The 22,467-nt window shown below is 42.3% G+C and overlaps 1 protein-coding gene across 2 annotated transcripts in view; it reads right to left on the minus strand.

Annotated features, from left to right (window-relative positions):
* POP1 (POP1 homolog, ribonuclease P/MRP subunit) overlaps nucleotides 1–22,387 on the minus strand; it is a 36,171-nt gene extending 13,784 nt beyond the window's left edge. Inside the window, exons 1-11 of one of the 2 annotated variants that reach the window (XM_043483352.1) lie at nucleotides 22,287–22,387; nucleotides 14,737–14,877; nucleotides 13,115–13,282; nucleotides 11,723–11,898; nucleotides 10,011–10,259; nucleotides 6,520–6,607; nucleotides 5,950–6,137; nucleotides 5,012–5,268; nucleotides 4,806–4,899; nucleotides 2,183–2,294; nucleotides 1,309–1,428 (exon numbers count right to left, since the gene is read on the minus strand). In XM_043483352.1, the coding sequence (XP_043339287.1) occupies nucleotides 1,309–1,428; nucleotides 2,183–2,294; nucleotides 4,806–4,899; nucleotides 5,012–5,268; nucleotides 5,950–6,137; nucleotides 6,520–6,607; nucleotides 10,011–10,259; nucleotides 11,723–11,898; nucleotides 13,115–13,282; nucleotides 14,737–14,875 (1,591 nt within the window). In that variant the 5' untranslated portion in view covers nucleotides 14,876–14,877; nucleotides 22,287–22,387. Of the gene's footprint in view, nucleotides 1–1,308; nucleotides 1,429–2,182; nucleotides 2,295–4,805; nucleotides 4,900–5,011; nucleotides 5,269–5,949; nucleotides 6,138–6,519; nucleotides 6,608–10,010; nucleotides 10,260–11,722; nucleotides 11,899–13,114; nucleotides 13,283–14,736; nucleotides 14,878–18,058; nucleotides 18,104–22,286 lie in introns of those variants that run through there. The other variant, XM_043483353.1, reaches the window with a different exon arrangement.
* Between the last annotated feature and the right edge of the window lie 80 nt (nucleotides 22,388–22,467).

A 22,467-nucleotide genomic window follows, 5' to 3' on the forward strand; every position in this document is an offset into this window, starting at 1 on the left:
AGAGGGGAGGAATAAATTGGGAGACCGGGATTGACGCATATACACATTACTGAATATAAAATAGATAACTAACATGGACCTACTGTAGAGCGAAGGGTACTCTACGCAATCCTCTGTAATGGCCTATATGGGAAAAGAATCTTAAAAACAAGGGATATATGTGTATGTATGTGGCCAGCTGCAGTCCATGGGGTCACAAAGAGTAGGACACAACTGAGCGACTGAACTGAACTGAACGTATATGAATAACAAATTCACTTTGTTGTACACCTGAAACTAATAAAACATTGTAAATCTACACCCCAATAGGAATTTTTAAAAATTATTCCAAAAAAGGATTTGAGGCAGCAAGACAGACTAAGCAGAGTTTAACTGTGGTTTTGAGATTGTTCTGACAGTCAACAACTATCAGTGTAGTAGATGCTCTAACTTCTACGGTTGTACCCAACCATACTGCTATTAAAAAAGAAAAGAAAGAGCCAACAATTCATTGATTAAAGTGTTAGACTTTCTAATTAACTAACTTACCTATCTATCTTAAATTCCTCTTTCATCCAATCCACCTTTCATGTTAAGGTTATGGCAGAGTACTGTACTGCCCCCTTAATAAGCTATCTACCTACTTGTGAAGGTAAAAAAAAAAACAAATCTCAAGTTGTTACTACACACACCAGTCAGTATCTTTTCTCCCAAAACTGACAGACTGATTTTAATTATTCTTCCAATTAACTGGGCTTAAATGACAGTAAACACAGTGAGGCATTATCACAATTGTGCAGATCAGACTAAGATTTTAGCCAGCCCCCACCCACCCCCAACCACGTCCCCTAAGAAACCCCCAAAGGCCACGCTACTGACTCTAAGCCGAGACCTCTTACCCTTCAGCACCTGGGATGGCCTTGCCAGGATTCGAACCTGGGTCATCTGTATGGTCAGACAGAGGCTTCCAAAGAGCACAAGACCAGCTGCGGGTGCGGGTCCCTTCCTCACAATTAAAATTCTGAAAAGCCAGGCATTTTCAGAGAACCCCGTTTGCAGAGGCAGGTTTTTACTAGATATTGAAAATAGAGAACTCAGGGGAAAAAATGAACATAAGGATCAGGATACACGTTTACAGCTAAAGATACTTCCTGATACACCATTTCCTTTTATCATGATCACCTTGAAAAGGTAGGCAAGTGAAAAGATGGCCTGAAATTTTCTACAGATAAAGTTACTGCAGAAGTTGTCACTGATGGAATTCTTCTAATGGGACTGACTAGTCAGAACAGTTGTTAAGGAAAACCAGGGTTGTCTCAGGAACTTTACCTTGGCATTTTTCTGGATTGGGCAAAACTTTGGACCTCTTTTGAGGCAGATTTATTCGTGGATCACCAACCGTCAGTCCCAGAATAGTACCTGCTGGAATTTCTGCTGGTGATGTTATTCCTTTAGCAACAAAACAAAATGCAAACAGGAAGTTATTCACAAATACATACATATTTTGCTTTCATTTTCAAATGTTTCTAATGAAATTTTCATCTTGGGCTGATTTTATAAAGACACACATTCCCTTTTATCTTCTCAATGATACTTTCAGAGAATAAATTAACATTCATAAAGAGTGACGCTTTACCAAAAACATTAAGTTAACATAACAGGTCATTTTACAACACGAACACGGATATCCCTATCAATAACTACAGGAGCTTTATATACAAATGCAATCATGTGTGGGTAAAAAGACTTCAGTTTAGTAGCTGGTATATGCATTTACGTATAGTAGCAGAATACCAGTTATTTATTTAAAATACTAACATCCCATTTGTGCTTCTTGCTGTATTTTAACGGTTTCAAAGTGAAAAGCACCACTATATTTAGGTAGCTCAGCTGCAAGATGCTCTTTTAACCCAGTTCCCACCCCTCCCATCTTCCCCATCTTCCTCCCGTGTTCCCCCGTATGCATGCTGAGTGCTAAGTTACTCCAGTCATGTCCGATTCTTTGTGACCCTGTGGACCGCAGCCCGCCAGGCTCCTCTGTCCATGGGGATTCTCCAGGCAAGAGTACTGCAATGGGTGGCTGTGCCCTCCTCCAGGGGATCTTCCCAACCAGGGATCAAACCCGCATCTCTTACGGCTCCTGCACTGGCAGGCGGGTTCTTTACCACTAGCGCCACCTGGGAAGCCCCGTTCCCCCGTATACCTCCCAGCAAGTCAAAAATGGCTGCTTGTCTGTGATGAAGGGAAACACTATCAGGATTCTTGCAGCTTTCAATCCACCAACGGTGAGGTGTCTTCTCTGTGTCCTCTCCCTCCTAGAAAACAACAACTCCTGTTCACCAGACACACAATGGATCAGGCTTAATAATTTTGGTTAAAACGTTTGTGCTACTGGCCTCCATCCTTTCATCCTCGTTTCTTAGAATGAATGTTTTTGGAGAGGAACCAGGGAAACTGTCACATCAGATTAACAACTCTTCTAACCAAAGACAAGGACGTAGGACTATGCTTCTCTCAAGAGTTCTGCACTAAGAAGAATATCTGCGTTTTCTGAGAGACTACCTGACTAACGTACCACACGCCTGTGGTCTCCGGAGCACAGTGCCAACACGAGAGACCTTGCTCCTTGCTCTTCTCCCAACACTACCAACCTCATCGCCAGACTAAGCAATACAATTTTCCTCACTGAAGAAAAACCAAAACAAAACCCCTTTTGAAGAAGTCTTTAGCAAAGGAAGATATTACTACTATAGTATTTCTAGAAATTTCAAGAAATAATCTATTTTACTTGCCTTTTTTTCTGAACAGAACTAGGAACTGAGGTTTCAAACAGCACTTCAAGTACCACATGCATGCCCGGGAAGAGAACGTCACAGCTGTGACTCATACCATAGTTTGCTGAAGGGGGATGTTCCCTTACAGAGTCTAACCTATAATATTAATACATTGAGCCCCTTACCTCACAGACACTCAGGTAGCACGTGATTCAAAGTACAGACCCTGGAACCAAACTTGGCAGGTTCGAATCCTCCCTCTGCAACTTACTAGCCAGCGTGGAATGCCTAGTCAGCGCCAGGCACTGCGCTGAGCCTGGGGCACAGAGTCAAGAAGAGGACTGCCCCGAGCCTGCCAGCATGAAGCTCAGAGTCTTGAGACACGGACATCGCAAAGACATGTGAACAAATCTAGACGTAAAAACTGAGGAATGGTGCAAGATGGAATGAAAACAGCAGCAAGGATTTAATTGAACTTGGAGATCAGGAAAGAATTCTAGAGGAAAGTGATACAGATGTTGAAACCTTTAGACTCAGCCAAGAAGAGGGGTAGAGACAGAAAATTCAGACAGTCTCAAAGGGACATGAGATCTGACACGTTCTAGAACCAGGAGCCACTGGAAGAAGCCAGTGTGGCTGAAGTGCCGAACATGAGAAGAGATAAGGCCAGACAGGCATGGAGGCACAAGATTACCAGTCAAATTAAGGGCTTTGGATTTTTTTTTTCTCACAAACAATGAGAAGCTATCCAAAAGCTTTGAATCAGGAAGTAGCTTGATGAGCATAAATTGCTAAAATGGGGCTACCCTGGTGGTCTAGTGGTTAAGATGTCTGCTTGCCAATGTAGGGGACATGGGTTCGATCCCTGGTCTGGGAAGATCCCACATGCCCTGGGGCCACTAAGCCTGTGCACCACAACCATTGAAGCCTGCGTGCTCCACAAGAAGAGAAGCCACCGTAAGAAGTCTGTGCACCGCAACTAGAGAGTAGTCCCTGCTCACTGCAACAAGAGAAAAAGCCCGCACAGCAACAAAGACCCAGTGCAGCAAAAAATAATTAATGAATTAATAAAAAAAAAAAAAGAAGAAAATTACACTTCACTTTCCTTTGGAAAAAAACAAAAAATTGCTAAAATATCACTCTGCCTCCTGTGTGGAGAAAGGAGCCAAAAATGGGAACAATGAAAGAAAGTTGAGAAGCTGCTTCAGGACCCAGGCCAGAGATGACAGAGACTAGTGAGGAAACAGTGAAGAGACAGAGGTCACCTTTGGTTTTTAAAGTATCTGTCTTCCAGCAGCTCAAACTCTGATAGGGTCTATCACTGTATCAGACATGTCCAATCAGCGAGAGGCATGGACGCTGAGAGGCACTGACACAGGAAAACGAACCAAATCTGAACCCAAAGTGTTCACATTTGAGTTTGATGCCTCATCTACTCTCTACTCTCCAGACCTGCGCAATCAACATGGCGGCCACTTGACACAGACAGCTTTGAATTTACCTATTAATAATTAAAATGAGTACAAGTACCAATTCACTTCCTCAGTCACACTAGCCACTCAGTAGCTACCTGTGGCTGGTGGCTCCTATACTGGACAGCACAAAGAAACAGCATCCTTGCAAAAAGTTCTACTGAACAGAGGTTCATTTGACACATTGCTCTCAACCTGCTAGACCATCCTGAGAATGAACCCCAGAGATGCATCACACAAATACAAACAAAGAAACCTGGCACATACTTTCAGGGATTTTAGGGGTGGCTCCCTGTTACCTACTTACCTGTGGAGCAGAAGTTAAGACCCTTTACAAAATTCAGAAGCTGCAGGAGCAGTCTGTATTTAAATAAGAACCAATCAGCTTACTTGCTATATTCACTTAGATTTGCTATTCTAGGAGAAATGAAAGATAAAAATCTCTGATAATAAGCATAAACAGGCAAACAAACATGTATAAGCTATGGCCCCAAATGCTGCCGAATTAAACATTAGGTTTCACAAATTTGCTAAGAAGGACCTGACCAGAACAAAGCAATGCAATCAGGTTTACTCTTACGGTGTGGACGGAAGCAGCTTTGAGCGCCTCAGTTAAGATGCAGTGAGAAAGAGGACCGATCAGCCGGAATCTGTTCATCTCCATCGTCAAATCACTGAAAGAAAGAGAAGGGCTTTATACTGCATATAATGTCTGTCTCACTGACAAAAACAGAGCCCGCCTTCACTGAAAACATTCAGTAGGTTCAGAGGAGGTTCAGCCCATACCGGATCACGATGCCTGTGCTTGGGGAGAGCCAAGAATATGGCTGAAGTGGATCTCTAGTTCCATCACCAATGACTTTTTTAACTGGTTGAGTGTTTTCCCCATCATCTTTCCGTTTTCTTTTCTTGCCGATTTTTTCTTCAGGCAGGTCAATCTGGCTTTTCTCTTGAGACGGTGTCAGAAGGGGATCTGGGATCCAGACAGTTGCCTCGGTAGGTTCCATACACTGGCACACTGCTTTTACCTCCTCTAAGATACCCTAAGGACACGTTCAGACATTTTAAACTCCGAATTTAAATACAAGTTTAAGTTGGTTTAGTTTATTTTTTCTACCTGTAAAAATTTATATGCTTATCTCACAAAAATGAAGCTAAATTTAAAATTGTCAAAAAGCTTTTTTGATTCCTCTGAGTAGTGTCTGACACATAAAACAAAAAAAAGAACTCCTAAAAGTCCAAAATTAATGAAAACAACGTGACTACTCTGACCAATTTTTTTTAAAAACTAGTTTAAAGACGAATTTGGAGAAAATTTACAGTCCACTGTATGAAAGCAATGAGTATGCTAAAAGAGGGAAGCTAAGCTAAATGCAGTATTAAAAAATCATCAGAATTACTCAAAACAGATTCTCATCATCAAACTGGCTCTAACAAGCACATGAATGCAATGAACCAATTCAGAATGATGGAAGCGTTAGTTCTATGCACCATTTCAAGCCATTTGTATAAGACTGGTTTCATCTCTACTTCTACTCAGGGCTTACCAAAAGTCAGGTCAAGATTTGCTTCACTTATTAATATTAACATAACTATCCTCCCTATATTCCAATACCAAGCAATCAGTCAAACTTTCACACAATTTAAATTTCTGTAGCACTGATTTCTAACAGCAGTCAAGGACCCAGCGACTGAGTGATGAGAAATAATGTCACGGATTATACCTGTTTCAGAGCTGGGTGAAGCCAGATCCACAGCTGCCTGCTCTCAGCAGTGTCACCAGGCGCCCCCCGGGCCTTCCACATAAATGTCACAGGACCCAGCATTTCTAGGGGATATTTATTTGCCCTGTAAAGCATGACGCTCCCTTGGCACTTTCCAGACAAACAGTGGACTGCAGCAAAAGTCAATCCTGACATAAACAAAAACAAAATTCCAAGATTATTTACTGTCTATCTTCACGACAGATGAGATTTTAGTTTTGGTCGTTGCTTAGATCAAATCCTGGCACATGATAAGTTCTCAAATAAATTTATTGAGAAAATGATTTAATGAATTTTGAGTTTCTTCCTACCTAGATTTACTACACCAGAATAATGGTTTTCTCACTTTATACTCAGCAATGTTAGAAATGATTTAAAAGCTACCCCAAGCTTTCCTTACATGAACATTCTTGTCAGGAAGAACTATCTCTGTAAAGCCTGCTTAAATTCCAAAATATTTAAGCAGACACTTGTTCATGAAATGAATAAATATACAGACTTAAACAGGACTCAGCTTTGAAACAAGTTTACCTGTGTCTATGCTACACATTGAAGAAAGTGCTTTCAGTATTTCTTCCTCTTTGCCCTTCAACTCCAAACAACAGTAGTAGGATAAATCCTATAAAAAGAGGGAGATACTATTAAATACTTGAATTTCCATTTAAAATGTAAGTGGCAGTGTCCTACTTTTCAGAAAGGAAATATGTGTTTTTTCCTATATTCACAGATAAGTTCCAAGTGATTTGTAAAAACTACTGCCTTTAAGGATTATCCCGCCCCAAAATCACCTAAAGTGAAAAATCTAAGTAGAATAAGCAAGACTGTAATAAATTCAGCAAAATTATGTTAAGGATGCTCACTTTGGTTAGCTAATTTAGGACTTTAGGATTATTCAACACTGAGCCTAAAGACACATGAGGCAATTTACCCCACATTTCTCCCCTGCTCAGTCTCTCTCTTTTGTTTGTTTAATATTATTTATTTGGCTGCTCTGGATCTTAGCTGTTGACATGAAGGATCTAGTTTCCTGACCAGGGATCAAAATCAGGCCCCCTGCATTGGGAGCATGGAGTCTTAGCCACTGGACCACCAGGGAATTCCCATCCCCTGCTCAGTATTAACCACGATATCCAACTTTGACTAAGCAATGTACAAGGAAAAATGTAAGTAATGAGAATAAAGTCTTATCAATTTAAATAGGATGAAGAGAGCTCAGACTGAGCTAATAAAATCAATTATGTTAAAGACATAATAATGGTTAATAGTTACTGAAAGGTTACTGAGTGTCAGAGCAGGGTTAACCCTGTACTGGACTGTCATTTAATCTTCCCAACACCTGCGATCAGATGCCAGCATTAACTTATTTGCCAGGTGAAGACACTGAGACAGACTGCTACTTGAGCAGTCATGTCATCAGAAAGGGGAGAAGCTGGCATTCGAGTCAGGCTCACTGACCCCCGAGCTAACCCCTCTGCCACAGCTCCTGTAAGCAAATCCAGTACACACAGAAACTAAAATGCAAAGTACAGCAAAGGCTCCCACAAACTCATGTTCATCTGTGCTGACAGAAATCTTCCAGCAACAGTGATCCACTCCCAGCTGTCAGTGGCAGATGAACCCCACTAGAGTGTGTTCAACTGGCTGACAACAGAGAATGATGGTTAAGAGCATGGAACTCTGGAGCCAGACTGCTAAGTTACTTCAGTCGTGTCCGACTCTGTGCGACCCCATAGACGGCAGCCCACCAGGCTCCCCCGTCCCTGGGATTCTCCAGGCAAGAGCACTGGAGTGGGTTGCCATTTCCTTCTCTAATGTGTGAAAGTGAAAAGTGAAAGTGAAGTCACTCAGTCGTGTCCGACTCGTAGCGACCCGATGGACTGCAGCCTACCAGGCTCCTCCATCCACAGGATTTTCCAGGCAAGAGTACTGGAGTGGGGTGCCATCGCCTTCTCCAGGATCCAGACTACCTGGGTTCAAATCCCAGCTTCACCACTCATTAGGTGTAAGGCTGTGGGTAAACTGCCCAACTTCTCTGTACCTCAGCTTCCTCATTTGTAAAATGGAAATAATAGTAAACACTTACCCAATACTGTTGTTGTAAGGATTAAGCGAGCAAACATATGCAAAGTACTAAAACAGACATTAAGTATTCAAAAATATTTATTACTAGCTATCATTTTTATTACTTAGGGCTGATGTAAAGAAAGTATGGGATAACAGCAAAAATTCTGCCCCAAATGAGAAGTAACTATGTCTGCCTTAAAATCTGAGTGATGGTAGAGGAGAAAGCATGGGCCACGGGAGTCAGCTTCCAAGAGCTAGGTAGGTCACCAACAAGCTGTGTGGCCCTGGGCAAGTCAGTTGATCACTCTGCATCCCAGTCCCGCAATGTAAAATGAAGAATTTGACTCTAATCCATGATTTCTGCTGCTGAGTCTTCAAATCAAAGGCTCTTAAGAGGTTCCTGTATTTACTTTATACCCATTAGGAAGGCAATTATCAAAAAAGAAAAAAGAAAACACCAAGTGTTGGTGAGGATGTGGAGAAACTGCTGATGGGCATGTAAAATGGTACAGCCTCTATGGAAAACAGTATGATGGTTCCTCAAAAATTTAAACCAAGAACTTCATGAGCCAGCAGTTTCACTCTTGGGTATGTACTCAAAAGAACTGAAAGCAAAGAACTGAAGGGATGTTTGTACACCCATGTTCACAGCAGCATTATTTACAATAGCCAAGAAGTAGAAACCACCCAAAAGTGGATCAGCTTTGATAGATGAATGGATAAACACAATGTGGTACAAAATACAATGGAATATCATTCAGCCTTAAAAATGAGGGAAATTCTGACACATGATACAACATGGATGAACCTTGAAGACATCATGCTAACGGAAATAAGCCAGTGTCAAAAATACAAGTATTATATAATTCTACTCATGTGAGCCACCAAGAGGGGTCAAACTCACAAAGATGAAAAGTAGAATGGTAGCTGAGAGACCGGGGCGAGACAGGAATGGGGACTTTCAGCTTGAGGAGACAAACAAGTCCCAGAGATGGATGATAATGAGTCACACAACAATGTGAATATACTTAAGACCTAAGTAATAAGTACCACGGAAGTGCAGACTTAAAAATAAAATGGCAAATCTGATGTTATGTCTTTTTTACCACAATTTTTTTTCAGGTTCTTGTATTGATTATTCTGCTATATTGCTCTCAAGAGGAATCAGAGGATGCTAATACTAACAGCTTTCTAAAGTTGGCCAAGGCCATCCTGCCATTGAAAGGCCCTCTGCAAAGAAAAGATTGCTAGACATGTACTGAAAAAAAGAGGAAGCAATTTCATGCGGAGTTGGGGGGAGTGGGGCAGGCAGCTGGGGTGGAGGAGCTAGGACAGCCAAGACAGACAAAGACCATTATGCAGCTCTAAAATCAACTGTCCTCTCAAAGGCTTTAAAACACACTTCCCAGCAGAGATGTTTCTCAAATATCTATGGTGGCGAATGACTGCTAAATGAATCAATGCTGAATAAACCTGGCGCATGACCAAGCCCCCGTGGGCTCTGGTTTCGACTTATTTCTCCAGAACTAATCTCGCCCTAATGTTGGCCCCGCTCTCACTCTCTTCATCTTTGTCACGCTGAGTTTATTTCAATCCTTCCCTAGCTGGCTGCCTTCTACCTTCCCCACTCTGGCAATTTCTTATCCCTTAGAGTTCGGCTCAAACAGCACTTGCATAGGGAAGCACTCCTGTTCTCATTATGAATACTCCTAGTATTGCACAGTTTTCCCTTACAACTGAATATCAGGCTAATTATCTGATTGTCAGTCTCCTCCAAAACTTTAGGCAGCTTCAACTCCAGCATCTAGCAAAATGGTTCTCACCCAGTAATTATTTTTAAAATATATAATCTTAGGTAGGGCTTTGGCCTACCACGAACTCTTCTAAAAGGGTTGGGAAGAGCCTAAATAGAAACAGAGGGGAGCGCGCCAAGTGGCAGCTGGCTTCAGAGAGCGTACCTGGAGGAGGCAGCGGCTCGTCATGGCCCGGTAGCAGGCTCTGTGGCTCTTGACTGTCGGCCTCTCCCCCAGGCAGTAGCCCCACCTCTTGACCATGTGAAACCGCTTCGCGTGCCAGATGTGCGTTTCCAGCCATTTGTTCTTCTTCTGTCTCCGGTTAAATTCCAGTATGCGGTTTATGTGACATCGTCGAGCTTTATGGCACTTATTTTTTGAGTGTTCTTTTTTCTGATGAACCGCTTTCTCTGCCTATAGTTTCAAGAAGACAGGCAGATCCCGGTTTGTGACCATCTCAAAACAAAGTTAAGTGTTAGGAATTCAAAGAGCTGATTTTAGGTGAAGTGAAATACCTTACGGACTCCACTAGTTTAATTTTTTAACTTGGTGATCTTTTCCAATGAAAGTAGAGGAGGTCGCAGAAAGAATGAAGATTTTAGGAAAAGGCAAACCTAGGAAGGAAGCTCAGTTCTATCACTCATGAACTGGGCAAACTTTGGGGCCTGGGAAGATTAGAATATTTACAAAATGTTCAACATAGTAAGTCAAACTGATGTGTGGCTATCAATATCAGACAGCAAGAAAGAATAAATCAAATGCTAGCTCTTTGTTGTTTTCTTTCTATGGTTTTTTTAACCTCGAAGATCATAATTAAACCCAAAACCAAAGACCAAAAATATAAAAGTGGGAAAAACCTACACAACTCATATCACTTAAGTACTGAAAGACAAATGCTAAATGCTATCATAAAGAAACAGACTTCCCATTAAATCTAGAAAGTACAAAATTCCTGTTTAGTTTTCACTCTTCCTCTCTTCCATAGCTAAGCTAAACTTCTGTGGGAAAAACTCTTCTCCATTAGTTTGTGGGCCCCTTAAGAATAAGGATTTTACCTTAATGGACTCTAACCCCACCACCAGCGTCATGCCAGTGCCTAGAAGTCACTTGATAAAGAAATTTTGAATCAATTAATGAAGACAAAGGGTGTTTGGACAATCACAGAATGACCAAACCAAGAATTTTGGTAAAGCCAAAAAAAACCCAGGACTTGAACAAAAATTAAATCCAAGTACAAGTTTTCAATTTTAAAAAAGACAAAAGGCAATCTTTTAAACTTCTAGCTCTAGACTGGTCACACTCCAAAGTGCAGAGCTAAATTACTTACCTGGTAAGAAGGTCAAAATTTATTTTAAATCTGACTGGGGAACACCAACTGTTTAACATCATAAAGAGAGAGAGGTTTCAAATGCTATATTTAAAAGTAGCTATAATATCCAGCAGCATGCTAATTTTGGGGGTATGGGGTTAACGGGGGAAAGATAATGAAAAACCAAAAAATATGCAAAATGAGTATGTTATTTCTTAGTTTTCATTTTAATAAATTCTATTAGGCTGCTGCTGCTAAGTCGCTTCAGTTGTGTCCGACTCTGTGCGACCCCACAGACGGCAGCCTACCAGGCTCCCCCGTTCTTGGGGAGCATGGATACCCTGAAGGGTATGGATGGCAGTTTATATTTTTAACAAGGATGGGGTGGTGCCAAAGACAACTTTAAAACAAAGAAGACAAATCAGGACCTCTAAGAAGGTGGTGAGAGAGTCCTGGCAAGAACAGTGGAGTGGGTTGCCATTTCCGTCTCCAATTCTACTAGGCTAATACTTCTCAATTTCTTTAAAGAACTACTAACCCAAACATTTACACTAAAGGACTCTCGTACCTCTTTCTGGGCAATCTCCCGTAACCGCCGAGGAAGGCGTTTGACATTGTGGCTCATGGCTCTTCGTCTCATGTGCCGTGGCAGAGTCTGGAAAACCAGCGAATTAGAAGATTTCTGGGTCACTGCTTTCAACATGGCACTGATTTCAGCAGCTCGGGCTTGAGCAAAAGTAGAAGCTGTCAAAGGAAATAGCAATGCCATTAAAAACTCATCTTGAATCAATACTTTTCTTGGCAGATTTCAGGAAGAAAATAGATTTTAAGTACATGAGCTTACAATTCATCTACTGTGCTAACCCCCTAATAGATTAACACCAACAGTAGTTATTTCTGTGTTACATGATTGTGAAACTGTCCTTCAACTTATATTTTTCAAGTTTTCTGCAAGGATTCAGTTCTACTTTCCTAATCAGAAAAAGAGTTTAAAAAAATAAGCTTAAAAGGTTTTCTTTTTTAAAACAGAGGGCTACATGCAATATAATCACAACCATTCTTAAGTGTAATAATCCCACAAGAAAACAAAGAAAAAACAAAATCTAAGTTTTGATTCCAAGGGTTTTCTTCCTTAATAGTTTCTGCTTTTTTTACAAATATATAACCATAATTATTTTTAGTTTTCTTTATTGAAAAATAGACTTTTTTTTTTTCCTAAAGAATAAACAAAGTGCTGGAGACACTTAAGTGAAATCCTCCAAGAAGGCATAAAGACCATAAGAATACAGAGTTATGAGGTAGTGGGGATGAGGGTGAACGAGGGGGCCTCAGGAAACCAGGCAACAAAGGGCCTGGAGACAGGACCTCACAGGCCTTGACTGCCCTCAGACTGCGCTGAATTTGGTTTTATCTTTGGAGATGTGTGCTGAAGGGTATGGATGGCATTTTATATTTTTTAACAAGGATGGGGTGGTGCCAAAGACAACTTTAAGACAAAAAAGACAAATCAGGACCTCTAAGAAGGTGGTGAGAGAGAGGGGGGAGAGCAAGCAGGCCCAGGCAGTGAGTCCAGGCTGCAGGTGAGACACACCTGAAGTGAAAGTCGCTCAGTCGTGTCCGAGTCTGAGACCCCATGGACTACACGGTCCCTGGAAGTCTCCAGGCCAGGATACTGGAGTGGGTACCCTGTCTGTCCTCCAGGGGATCTTCCCAACCCAGGTCTCTCGCATTGCGGGCAGATTCTTTACCAGCTGAGCCACCAGGGAAGCCCAAGAATACTGGAGTGGGTAGCCTCTCCCTTCTCCAGCAGATCTTCCAGACACAGGAATCGAACCCAGGGGTCTCCTGCATTGCAGGCAGATTCTTTACTAACTGAGCCACCAGAGAGCACTAGAAATCTGGCTGCAGGAGAAACAGAGCTCACAGCCCAACCACTCTTGGCCTCCGTACAGACACCTACCAGTTATATACTTGGGAATCTCCTGAGAAGTGCCCTCGGGACCCGCTTTCCATCCTCCCTTTTTTCTAAAGGTTACCCTCGAGGAAGGCTGCTCTTTCGCATCAGACTCAGCCAGCGGACGGTGGGTCGTTCTGGTCTGCCGCTGTCGGGAAGTTCCAGGATGAGACTCTAGTATGTTTTCAAAAAGAAAACAAGAAGAAACAGGTCACTTTTATCAGAGATAAGGATGAGAGTGTTGGGCGACAACACTGATCGGGATTTTAGTCCTGTAACCCCCCTGTAAGGTGGCTATTCCTGTCCTCCCCCGCAAGAGGAGGGATCCCAGGTGGGGAGGTGAATTGACTTGCCCAAGGTCACACAGCTAGGAGGCGGCATGCTAGCTAACCATGTCCCTGTGACACTTGGATACAACAGATACAAGGGAATTTTCTCCATATAAATAGTACAATGTGAATTTTACACCCAAGTTCCCTTAAATACTACAGTTCACCTGATTGTGCATATTTATTCTTTCATCTTAATGCTCTGGCACACTCCAATGGATAGCCGCTATGCTAAGAAAGAAATAAAGGCAATTTCTATACATATGCCTGGGCATTCAAACCATTCTGACTTCAAGATATCATCAAATCCCTCTCTGTGAACACAGAAAGATCAGTGGAGACTTTCACTGCATTCTTGCTTATTTCCATTGTGGTGACAATTATTAAGCCCCTATAATCATGAAACATGTTGCAAAGTCTGTCATTGTGAGATATAAATGAGATACGACGTGTTAAGGCTTCTCACCTGGCCTGTTGGGCGTCAGTGTTGCATCTCAATCTATTTTCTATTTCCTGTGTTGACTAATAAACAGCTATCCCCTTCACATCACCTTATAAGATTTCTAAAGTCAGTACAAAAGTTAAATGCAGACATGAGAAAGGCACTGTATTTCTTTTAAGAAACATACCAGTGTTATTTAATAAACTGTTAAGGTACAGATAAAATGCATCAGCTCTAAAATACGTACAGCCAGTTCATTATTCCCAGCCGCTATGTTCTAGAAAGTCACAGCCAACAGTGAACGAGTGAACACTGAGCCCTTGCTCCTAAAGGAAGGAGCATGCGTGTATGTGTGTTACATATATCTCAGAGATTACGGTCTTAAATCGTGAGAACAACTCAGTCTTTCCTTTCTTTTCCAAAGAGAAAATGAGGTTCAGAAGTGTTAAGTGACCTGCCTGGGGCGGCCGCACAATCGGCATCCAAACCCCTATGACAGCTGGGGTTTCTTACACTACACAGCCCCGCCACACAGCCCTGCCCCATCAGCCTCCTTCCTCTGGTAGGAAGGTCAAACAGGACTGCACTGGGAACTCCACTGGAAATACCCGCATCAGGTGAATCAAAAATTTTCCCACTCTTGGCATGACCACCAAAGTGCCATGAGGATTAACTTTGGGGTTACAAATTTAGCACCTAGGAGAATTTGCAAATACAAAGCTTGCAAATAATAAGGGTCAATTGTATCTATTTTTAATCTAGCTCCTCCATCATTTAGATTATGATTACCAAAGGAACTGACAAAAGCAATCTGATCCACAGGGAAGTGTCTGTAGAGAGTACCATGTGTATCTTACCTTTTTGAGACTGGAAAGGTTTTCCACCTCCATTATGGTGCTTTACACCACTGTCAGCCACAAAGCCAGAGGATAAAGTCACATTGGTGGGCTGGTTTCTCATTTTCTTTGCATGTTTTCTTTCTTTTGCATTAGACATTTCTGGAAAGAAAGTAATAAATTTTGAAATAAATTTCAAAAATAAAAATAAATTTAATGAATAAATGTTCATGTGATTTAGAATTTGAATCTTCAATATAATACATCTCCATTTATTATAGACAGGTTAATGACACTAAAATGTTATCATAGGGCACTTCCTTGGTGACCCAGTAGTTAAGACTTGGCCTTCCGGTGGAAGAGGCGCAGGTTCGATCCTGGTCGGGGAGCTAAGATACCACCTGGCCAAAAGACGGAAACATAAAAACAGAAGCAACAGTGTAACAAATTCAATAAAGACTTTAAAAATGGTCTACATTAAAAAAAAAAAAAAAAACCTAAAAAAAAGTTACTGATACTGATCAACAGCAGGCATTTATAACCAGAGGGACTAGTATTAACACCAAAAACTCTTCATTCAACAGAAAAAAATAACCGTGTTGTACTGTCAAATAACTGAATCATGTACCAGGGTTGACACTGCATAAAGTTTGTTGGCAGGATGAAAAATGAAGATAAGATCCCTATGACCTTGTAAAAAAATTTAATTAGCTAAAACAGTTTATCAAAATTAAGTGAAACAAGAGCCATGTGAATCAATGAAAAACAAAATACACTATTCCAAGATGATACCCTCACCAAAAATGGAACATAAATTACTAACATTTTCATTTCTACTACTGAGATGAGGCCAGCTGTACCTTTAATTTAGGACAGCAAAAGATTTCAATTTAAAGGACAAAGGGACAAAAACCTAGTGGAGCTTGATTCCACAGCGGTTCTCAGCTCTCAAACTCAACGCCCCCTTTCTTTTACTGAAGAGCTTGAAACACCTGTCTTCTATTTTTAAATGAAATTCATTAATTATGTAACCTACTACACACATAACTTTTATCAAAACAAGTCCTATAATATGTGCCCTCATTGTGATGTACAAAGTGAAAGCGAAGTTGCTCAGTCATGTCCAACTCTTTGCGACCCCATGGACTGTAGCCTACCAGGCTCCTCCATCCGTGGGATTCTCCAGACAAGAATACTGGAGTGGGTTGCCATTTCCTTCTCCAGGAGATCTTCCCAAACCAGGAATTGAAGCTGGGTCTCCCACATTGCAGGCAGACGCTTTATCATCTGAGCCACCAGGAAAGCTCCCGTTGTGATGCAAGGGAGAACTAAAAGTAATTAGTGAAGTGAAAGTCACTCAGTCGTGTCCGACTCTTTGTGACCCCAAGGACCATACAGTTCATGGAATTCTCCAGGCCAGAATACTGGAGTGGGTAGCCTTTCCCTTCTCCACAGGATCTTCCCAACCCAGGGATCAAACCCAGGTCTCCCGCATTGCAGGCGGATTCTTTACCAGCTAAGCCACAAGGGAAGCCCAAAAGTAATTAAAACAATATCTATTTTCTGTATGTAAGTATTTCACATAACTATATGACGTTATGAAATAGAGGTATGTTTAACCCAGGGGGATAATCACAGATCCAGGTGCCAACAGAGGCATGGGCCCAATCTGCAGAGCTGAAGTGGGATCCTAGAAGCCCCCACACAACAGTCATTAACTCTTTGCTTGCTGACTGTAGGGAGGGAAGGGTCCTGCAGGAAGGAGACACTAGGAGGCTGGGAAGCTCAGTGCAGCCACAACCAAGCTATTCTCCAAGCATTTAAATGTTTTAACACTAGCCTTTACTCATACCTATACATAGAATTACATGCCCGCAACAGCTACAAAGGCAAAGAGATACAGGTGTATATCTGTTAAGACAGGGTAGTAATGCCACTGGCGACATGGTTCTCTAAATTCATAAACACTCTTTGGTAAAGTACAAATTTTATTTTTAAAGTTCAATCTTGCCTTTTTATTGTATTCCTGGAAAATTCAGTGCATATTAAATCCATGCAGCCACTCCTTTACGCAAAGCAGAGTCAGGTACCGTACACTGCAGGACGGCTAACATCCCTGGCCCCTGTCTAGTAAATGGCAGCAGTGTTACCCCAATCACTATGCTGACCACCTGCACAGACTTTCAAAATTCACATCAGGATTTGCACCACATCCGATGAATGCCACTGAGTTAAATTCACTTATCTTCTTTCCAATTCAATACTTCATACAAAATTAAGAGTAATCTATGTGGCAGAGTGTTTAAGAGCCTTTACTTCAAATGAGACAGACCTGGATTCAGATATCTTCCTTAACACTTTCTAGCCATATAATCTTAGGAAAATTATTATCTCTTTTTGAGCTTCAGTCTCCCTTTCTATAAATGAGAATAATCCACAAATGGTTGTAGGGTAATGTACCCAAGACAATGCATGGGGCTCTGCATAAACTAAGGGCTCAGTTTATGGTAACTCTTAAATAAAAAATGAAGTAACAGAAATGTATCTCATTTCACTTTCTCACTCCACTCTGTTTTCACTTACATGGAAAACAACTTGATCTACACTCTAAAATATTTTCCAAACCTAAAAAGTATGTAGTAAGTAAACGGAGCTCTGCAGAACTCGTTGATTAGTAAAGGTCTTAATTCAGATCAGACTGTACTAAGAATCATTCAAAATTACCCTACAAAATAGTTTAGTCCACCTGAATCAGAACTTCCCCAGCAAAACACACCACTACCTGGGAGCCCTGGCTGGGATACCAAATTTAGGAATCAGAAATCATATCTCTGAGCTTAGGTTTGAGAGTAGAAAATAAGCAGACTGAATTAGCAAGGATTCTCAAACAGTTCGGATGCCAGAAGAGGATGAATATAGAATACATCCTTATGAAGTCTGAGGATTTAGTTTAAAATAGCTTCCAGCAGGAATTTTAACTCTTACCTTTAACATTATGTGAATTTTACATCTATTCCTAACAGTCACAGTTTTTGTTTGTTTTCATAGCTATTTTAGTCAAAACTTTATGAGCACTAATAAGTATGTGCCAGGCTTTATAAAAGTATTTTCTCTCAAATATTCACATAAATTGGACATGTCATGTTTTCCCATCCAGCATATTATCCCCTGGCTGATCAGACACAACCCTTGGTAAAGTAGAATCTGGTCTGAAAACCAGGGAATTAAACAGGTGATCTCTGATTTCTTTTAATCTAAAAAACTGGTGACTCAGATTTAATAAAATCTGCGTAAGGAATACAGGCATGCTATTTCACAAGAAATATTAATATTTCCAGTTTACCACAGTTCAGTTGCTCAGTCGTGTCTGACTCTTTGCAACCCCATGGACTGCAGCATGCCAGGCTTCCCTGTCCATCACCGATTTTCAGAGCTTGCTCAAACTAATGTCCATCAAGTCGGTGTTGTTATCCAACCATCTCATCCTCTGTCATCCCCTTTTCCTCCTGACTTCAATCTTTCCCAGCATCAGGGTCTTTTCCAATGAGTCAGTTCTTCACATCAGGTGGCCAAAGTATTGGAGTTTCAGCTTCAGCATCAGTCCTTCCAGTGAATATTCAGAACTGACTTCTTTTAGGATTGACTGGTTTGATCTCCTTGTAGTCTACAGGTCTCTCAAGAGTCTTCTCCAATACCACTCAAGTTTAATTATCTGTAATGCTTCAAGAGAGTGCCTATTTAAAGAATCATATGGTGAAGTGTTTTGTAAATTAAAAACACCTCCTAATTATCCAGTTTAATCAAATTTAATAAGCTTGGGGGTACCTATATGTGCTTAATAGCTTTGGGTTGGGTATATACCAAAGTAGCACATGGGTGCGGCATCTTTCCTTAAAGAATTACTCACCTTAAGCACCAGTATTTATTGAGAAATTCGTGTGTCAGGCCCTATTCCCCATGCCTTACTCATCTATTCTTACAACCCTGTGAGGGAAGTACTAACAATATTCTCATGTCATAAATGGAAAAAACTGAGGCACAGAGAGGTAAAACTAAGCTTGTGATTGTGCAGGGACTCAAACCAGCCGGTCTGGAGCTATTCACTATTCTTAAAACAAAAACAGTTAGAGAACAAGACCACATACAGTAAAAGATGAAAGGGTTTCCCTGGTGGCTCAGTGGTAAAGAATCCTCCTGCCAATGCAAGAGACTTGGGTTTGATCCCTGATCCAGGAAGATCCCACATCCCAAGGAGCAGCTAAGCCCCTGCACAACTAATGAGCCTGTGCCCCAGAGCCCTGGAGCTGCAACTACCGAGACTGCGCGCCCGAGAGCCCATGCTCTGCAACACAAGAAGCCACTGTGGTGAGACACCTGTGCACCGCAATGAAACAAGTCCCTACTTGCTGCAACTAGAGAAAAGCCTGAGCAGCAACTAACACACAACACAGGGGTCTAAAATGAACAGGAAAAAAAAAAAAAATTTTTTTTTAAAAGACTAAATTTTGCAGTACAGCACAATAGGAAACAGGATAAGGGAAAGAAAAAGTGTGAATCTACAGGAAAAGTCAATGAGAAAATAAGATTTCATTAGTCACCTGATCTGCCTCTTGAGAAATCGGTATGCAGGTCAGGAAGAAACAGTTAGAACTGGACATGGAACAACGGACTGGTTCCAAATAGGAAAAGGAGTACGTCAAGCCTGTATATTGTCACCCTGCTTATTTAACTTATATGCAGAGTACATCATGAGAAACACTGGGCTGGAGGAAGCACAAGCTGGAATCAAGATTGCCGGGAGAAATATCAATAACCTCAGATATGCAGATGACACCACCCTTATGGCAGAAAGCAAAGAAGAACTAAAGAGCCTCTTGATGAAAGTGAAAGAGAGTGAAAAAGTTGGCTTAAAGCTCAACATTCAGAAAACTAAGATCATGGTCCCATCACTTCATGGCAAATAGATGGGGAAACAGTGGAAACAGTGGCTGATTTTATTTTCCGTGCTCCAAAATCACTGCAGATGGTGACTGCAGCAATGAAACTAAAAGATACTTACTCCTTGGAAGCAAAGTTATCACCAACCTAGACAGCATATTAAAAAGCAGAGACATTACTTTGCCAACAAAGGTCTGTCTAATCAAGGCTATGGTCCGTCTAGTCAAGGCTATGGTTTTTCCAGTGGTCATGTATGGAGGTGAGAGTTGGACTATAAAGAAAGCTGAGCACCGAAGAATTGATGCTTTTGAACTGTGGTGTTGGAGAAGACTCTTGAGAGTCCCTTGGACTGCAAGGAGATCCAACCAGTTCATCCTAAAGGAGATCAGTCCTGGGTGTTCCTTGGAAGAACTGATGTTGAAACTGAAACTACAATACTTTGGCCACCTCATGCAAAGAGCTGACTCATCTGAAAAGACCCTGATGTTGGGAAAGATTGAGGGCAGGAGGAGAAGGGGACGACAGAGGATGAGATGGTTGGATGGCATCACCGACTCAATGGACATGGATTTGGGTGGACTCGGAGTTGGTGATGGACAGGGAGGCCTGGCATGCTGCGGTTCACAGGGCACAAAGAGTCGGACACGACTAAGTGACTGAACTGTGTCAGAACTTAGGGAAGAAAGTATTCAAGAATCTGCTTTGTGACTTCAGGAGTGAGGACTCTAGATAACGAGAGTGGAAAGAGACAGTAGGAGAGGACAAAACTGAGTAGGCAAGGCTTGGAGGCCAAAACTCTAAACCGTGAAAAAGCTCTGAAGGTTCTCGAGTCAGAGCTGGAAAGCCAAAACCCCACAGTATGTAGAACAAAAAAGAGGTGGAAAATGAGGATTCTCTTATGTTTCAGAAGCAGGGGAGGACAGGGATTTTTGCCAGTCTTTTTCACTGCCGCATCTCCAGGACCTAGCAGAGTGTCTTGCACAAAGCAGGGGCTCAATATACATGTGCATGCATAAAAGAAGTGAAACGTGCCTATAATGCATATTTTAACAGTAAAAAATATTTAGCCAAGTACCACTGCTTCTGATACTGCATGACTGAATATCTGCCAAGAGAACAGCTCTGGGGCCATTTGCTGCACCAAGATCAATAATCTCCTACTTGAAATCAGACGCCAGTCACTAGGCTTCTGCAGAGACATCCTGTAAATCTCAAGGGGCTCTCCAGAGGAGGAAGCATGGGGGGAGGGCAGGGGGGAGGTGAACAGTGCCAAGTCTCCTCAAGATCCTCCAAATGACCCATCTTATTCCTTTAGAGAGTGCAAGCCCAGTCCTAGGAGAGCCTGGTGGGGCAAGGCAGAGAAACGACAGACAGAGTGGGCTCAAGATCACAGGGCTGAAGTGTAAACAGATAAAGTAGGAGTTCCCCAGAAAAACAACCAGACAAAGCTTTCTTGGCATTAGAGAAGCCATCTCTTGCCTAAGCCATTTTGTGATCTAAGCCTGGCCACAATGCTTGTCCCTGAACAGCATGGCTCAGTAATAATGATCTTAATGGACCTAAAAAAAACGATCTTAAGATCCCCTGGAGCAGGAAAGGGGCTTCCCTGGTAGCTTGGACGGTAAAGCATCTGCCTACAATGAGGGAGACCAGGGTTCCATCCCTGGGTCGGGAAGATCATCCCTGGTTCGGGAAGATCCCCGGCAGCCCATTCAGTATTTTTGCCTAGGAAATCCCATGGACAAAGGAGCCTGGTGGGCTACAGTCCGTGGGGTCTCAAAGAGGGTCGGACACTGACTGAGCATCTGAAAGGGACCTAAAAAACAACTGTTATCAGGCAGGAGAAGAAGCAATAATAAAAATCAGTTGTAAACTCCCATTTCTATTTCCTTGACCAAGATTAGCCTGAAGCATATTCTCCAGCTGTTTTGCAAAATTTGAACCCGCTTGGGCACTCAATCATCAGATCAACTGGGATGATGCTGCTGACCTTTCTTACGACCCCCTCCCCCGAACCCGTGGCTTCCACTAAAACTAGAACTCTGTTGACCTTTGCCACAAGTCTATGCTGAATTGCCTTCCGCTGGAGCCCCTTCATGAATATGCATGTATCCCTAGCTTAAAACCTGGAGAAGGAAATGGCAACCCACTCCAGTATTCTTGCCTGGAAAATCCCCACGGACGGAAGGAGCCTGGCAGACTACAGTCCAAGGCGTCGCAAAAGAGTCGGACACGACTCAAGAGACTTAACTTACTTTAGCTTAAAAGGCCCCGGATTTCTGTTGGGGAGACACTGCTTTGGGAAAGATCCCCGGTATTCTCCTCACTTGAAGCAAGGAATAAATCCTTCCTTCTGATCTTTGGCTTCATTGGGTCTTTTTGTTTCGTTTTTTTTTTTTTTTTGGCTTGACACCCACCAAGACGTGACCCCAGTTTTCTGGTAAAAGTAGGAGGTGCTAAGCGGGAAGAAGGGGCCCCAAAGCTGGCAGCAAGGGAAGAAGAGTAGGTTATAGCTGGGTGTGAGAGAGAGAACCTGAGAGGAGCCCGGTCAATACTGGGGACCCGCAGGGGGCGGCCACACACTCTCTCCCACATTCGCGAACCCTGGAGGACGCCAGCCCCTCACGACCTACCTGCCAGACGCCCGGTGAGAGGAAACCGGGACTCTCCCCCGAGTCCGGATGACAAGGTTCTGCCACAGTCACCTACGCACCCGGCGCGGAGAGCGAACTGGAGGGCGCATGCGCCAGTGTGACCGCGGCCTCCACGTGGCTCGGAGTCGCACGGAGACTACAACTCCCAGAGGAGGCCCGG

This window comes from Cervus canadensis, chromosome 12, assembly GCF_019320065.1.
Source record: "Cervus canadensis isolate Bull #8, Minnesota chromosome 12, ASM1932006v1, whole genome shotgun sequence".
In the NCBI taxonomy this organism is placed as follows: domain Eukaryota; kingdom Metazoa; phylum Chordata; class Mammalia; order Artiodactyla; family Cervidae; genus Cervus; species Cervus canadensis.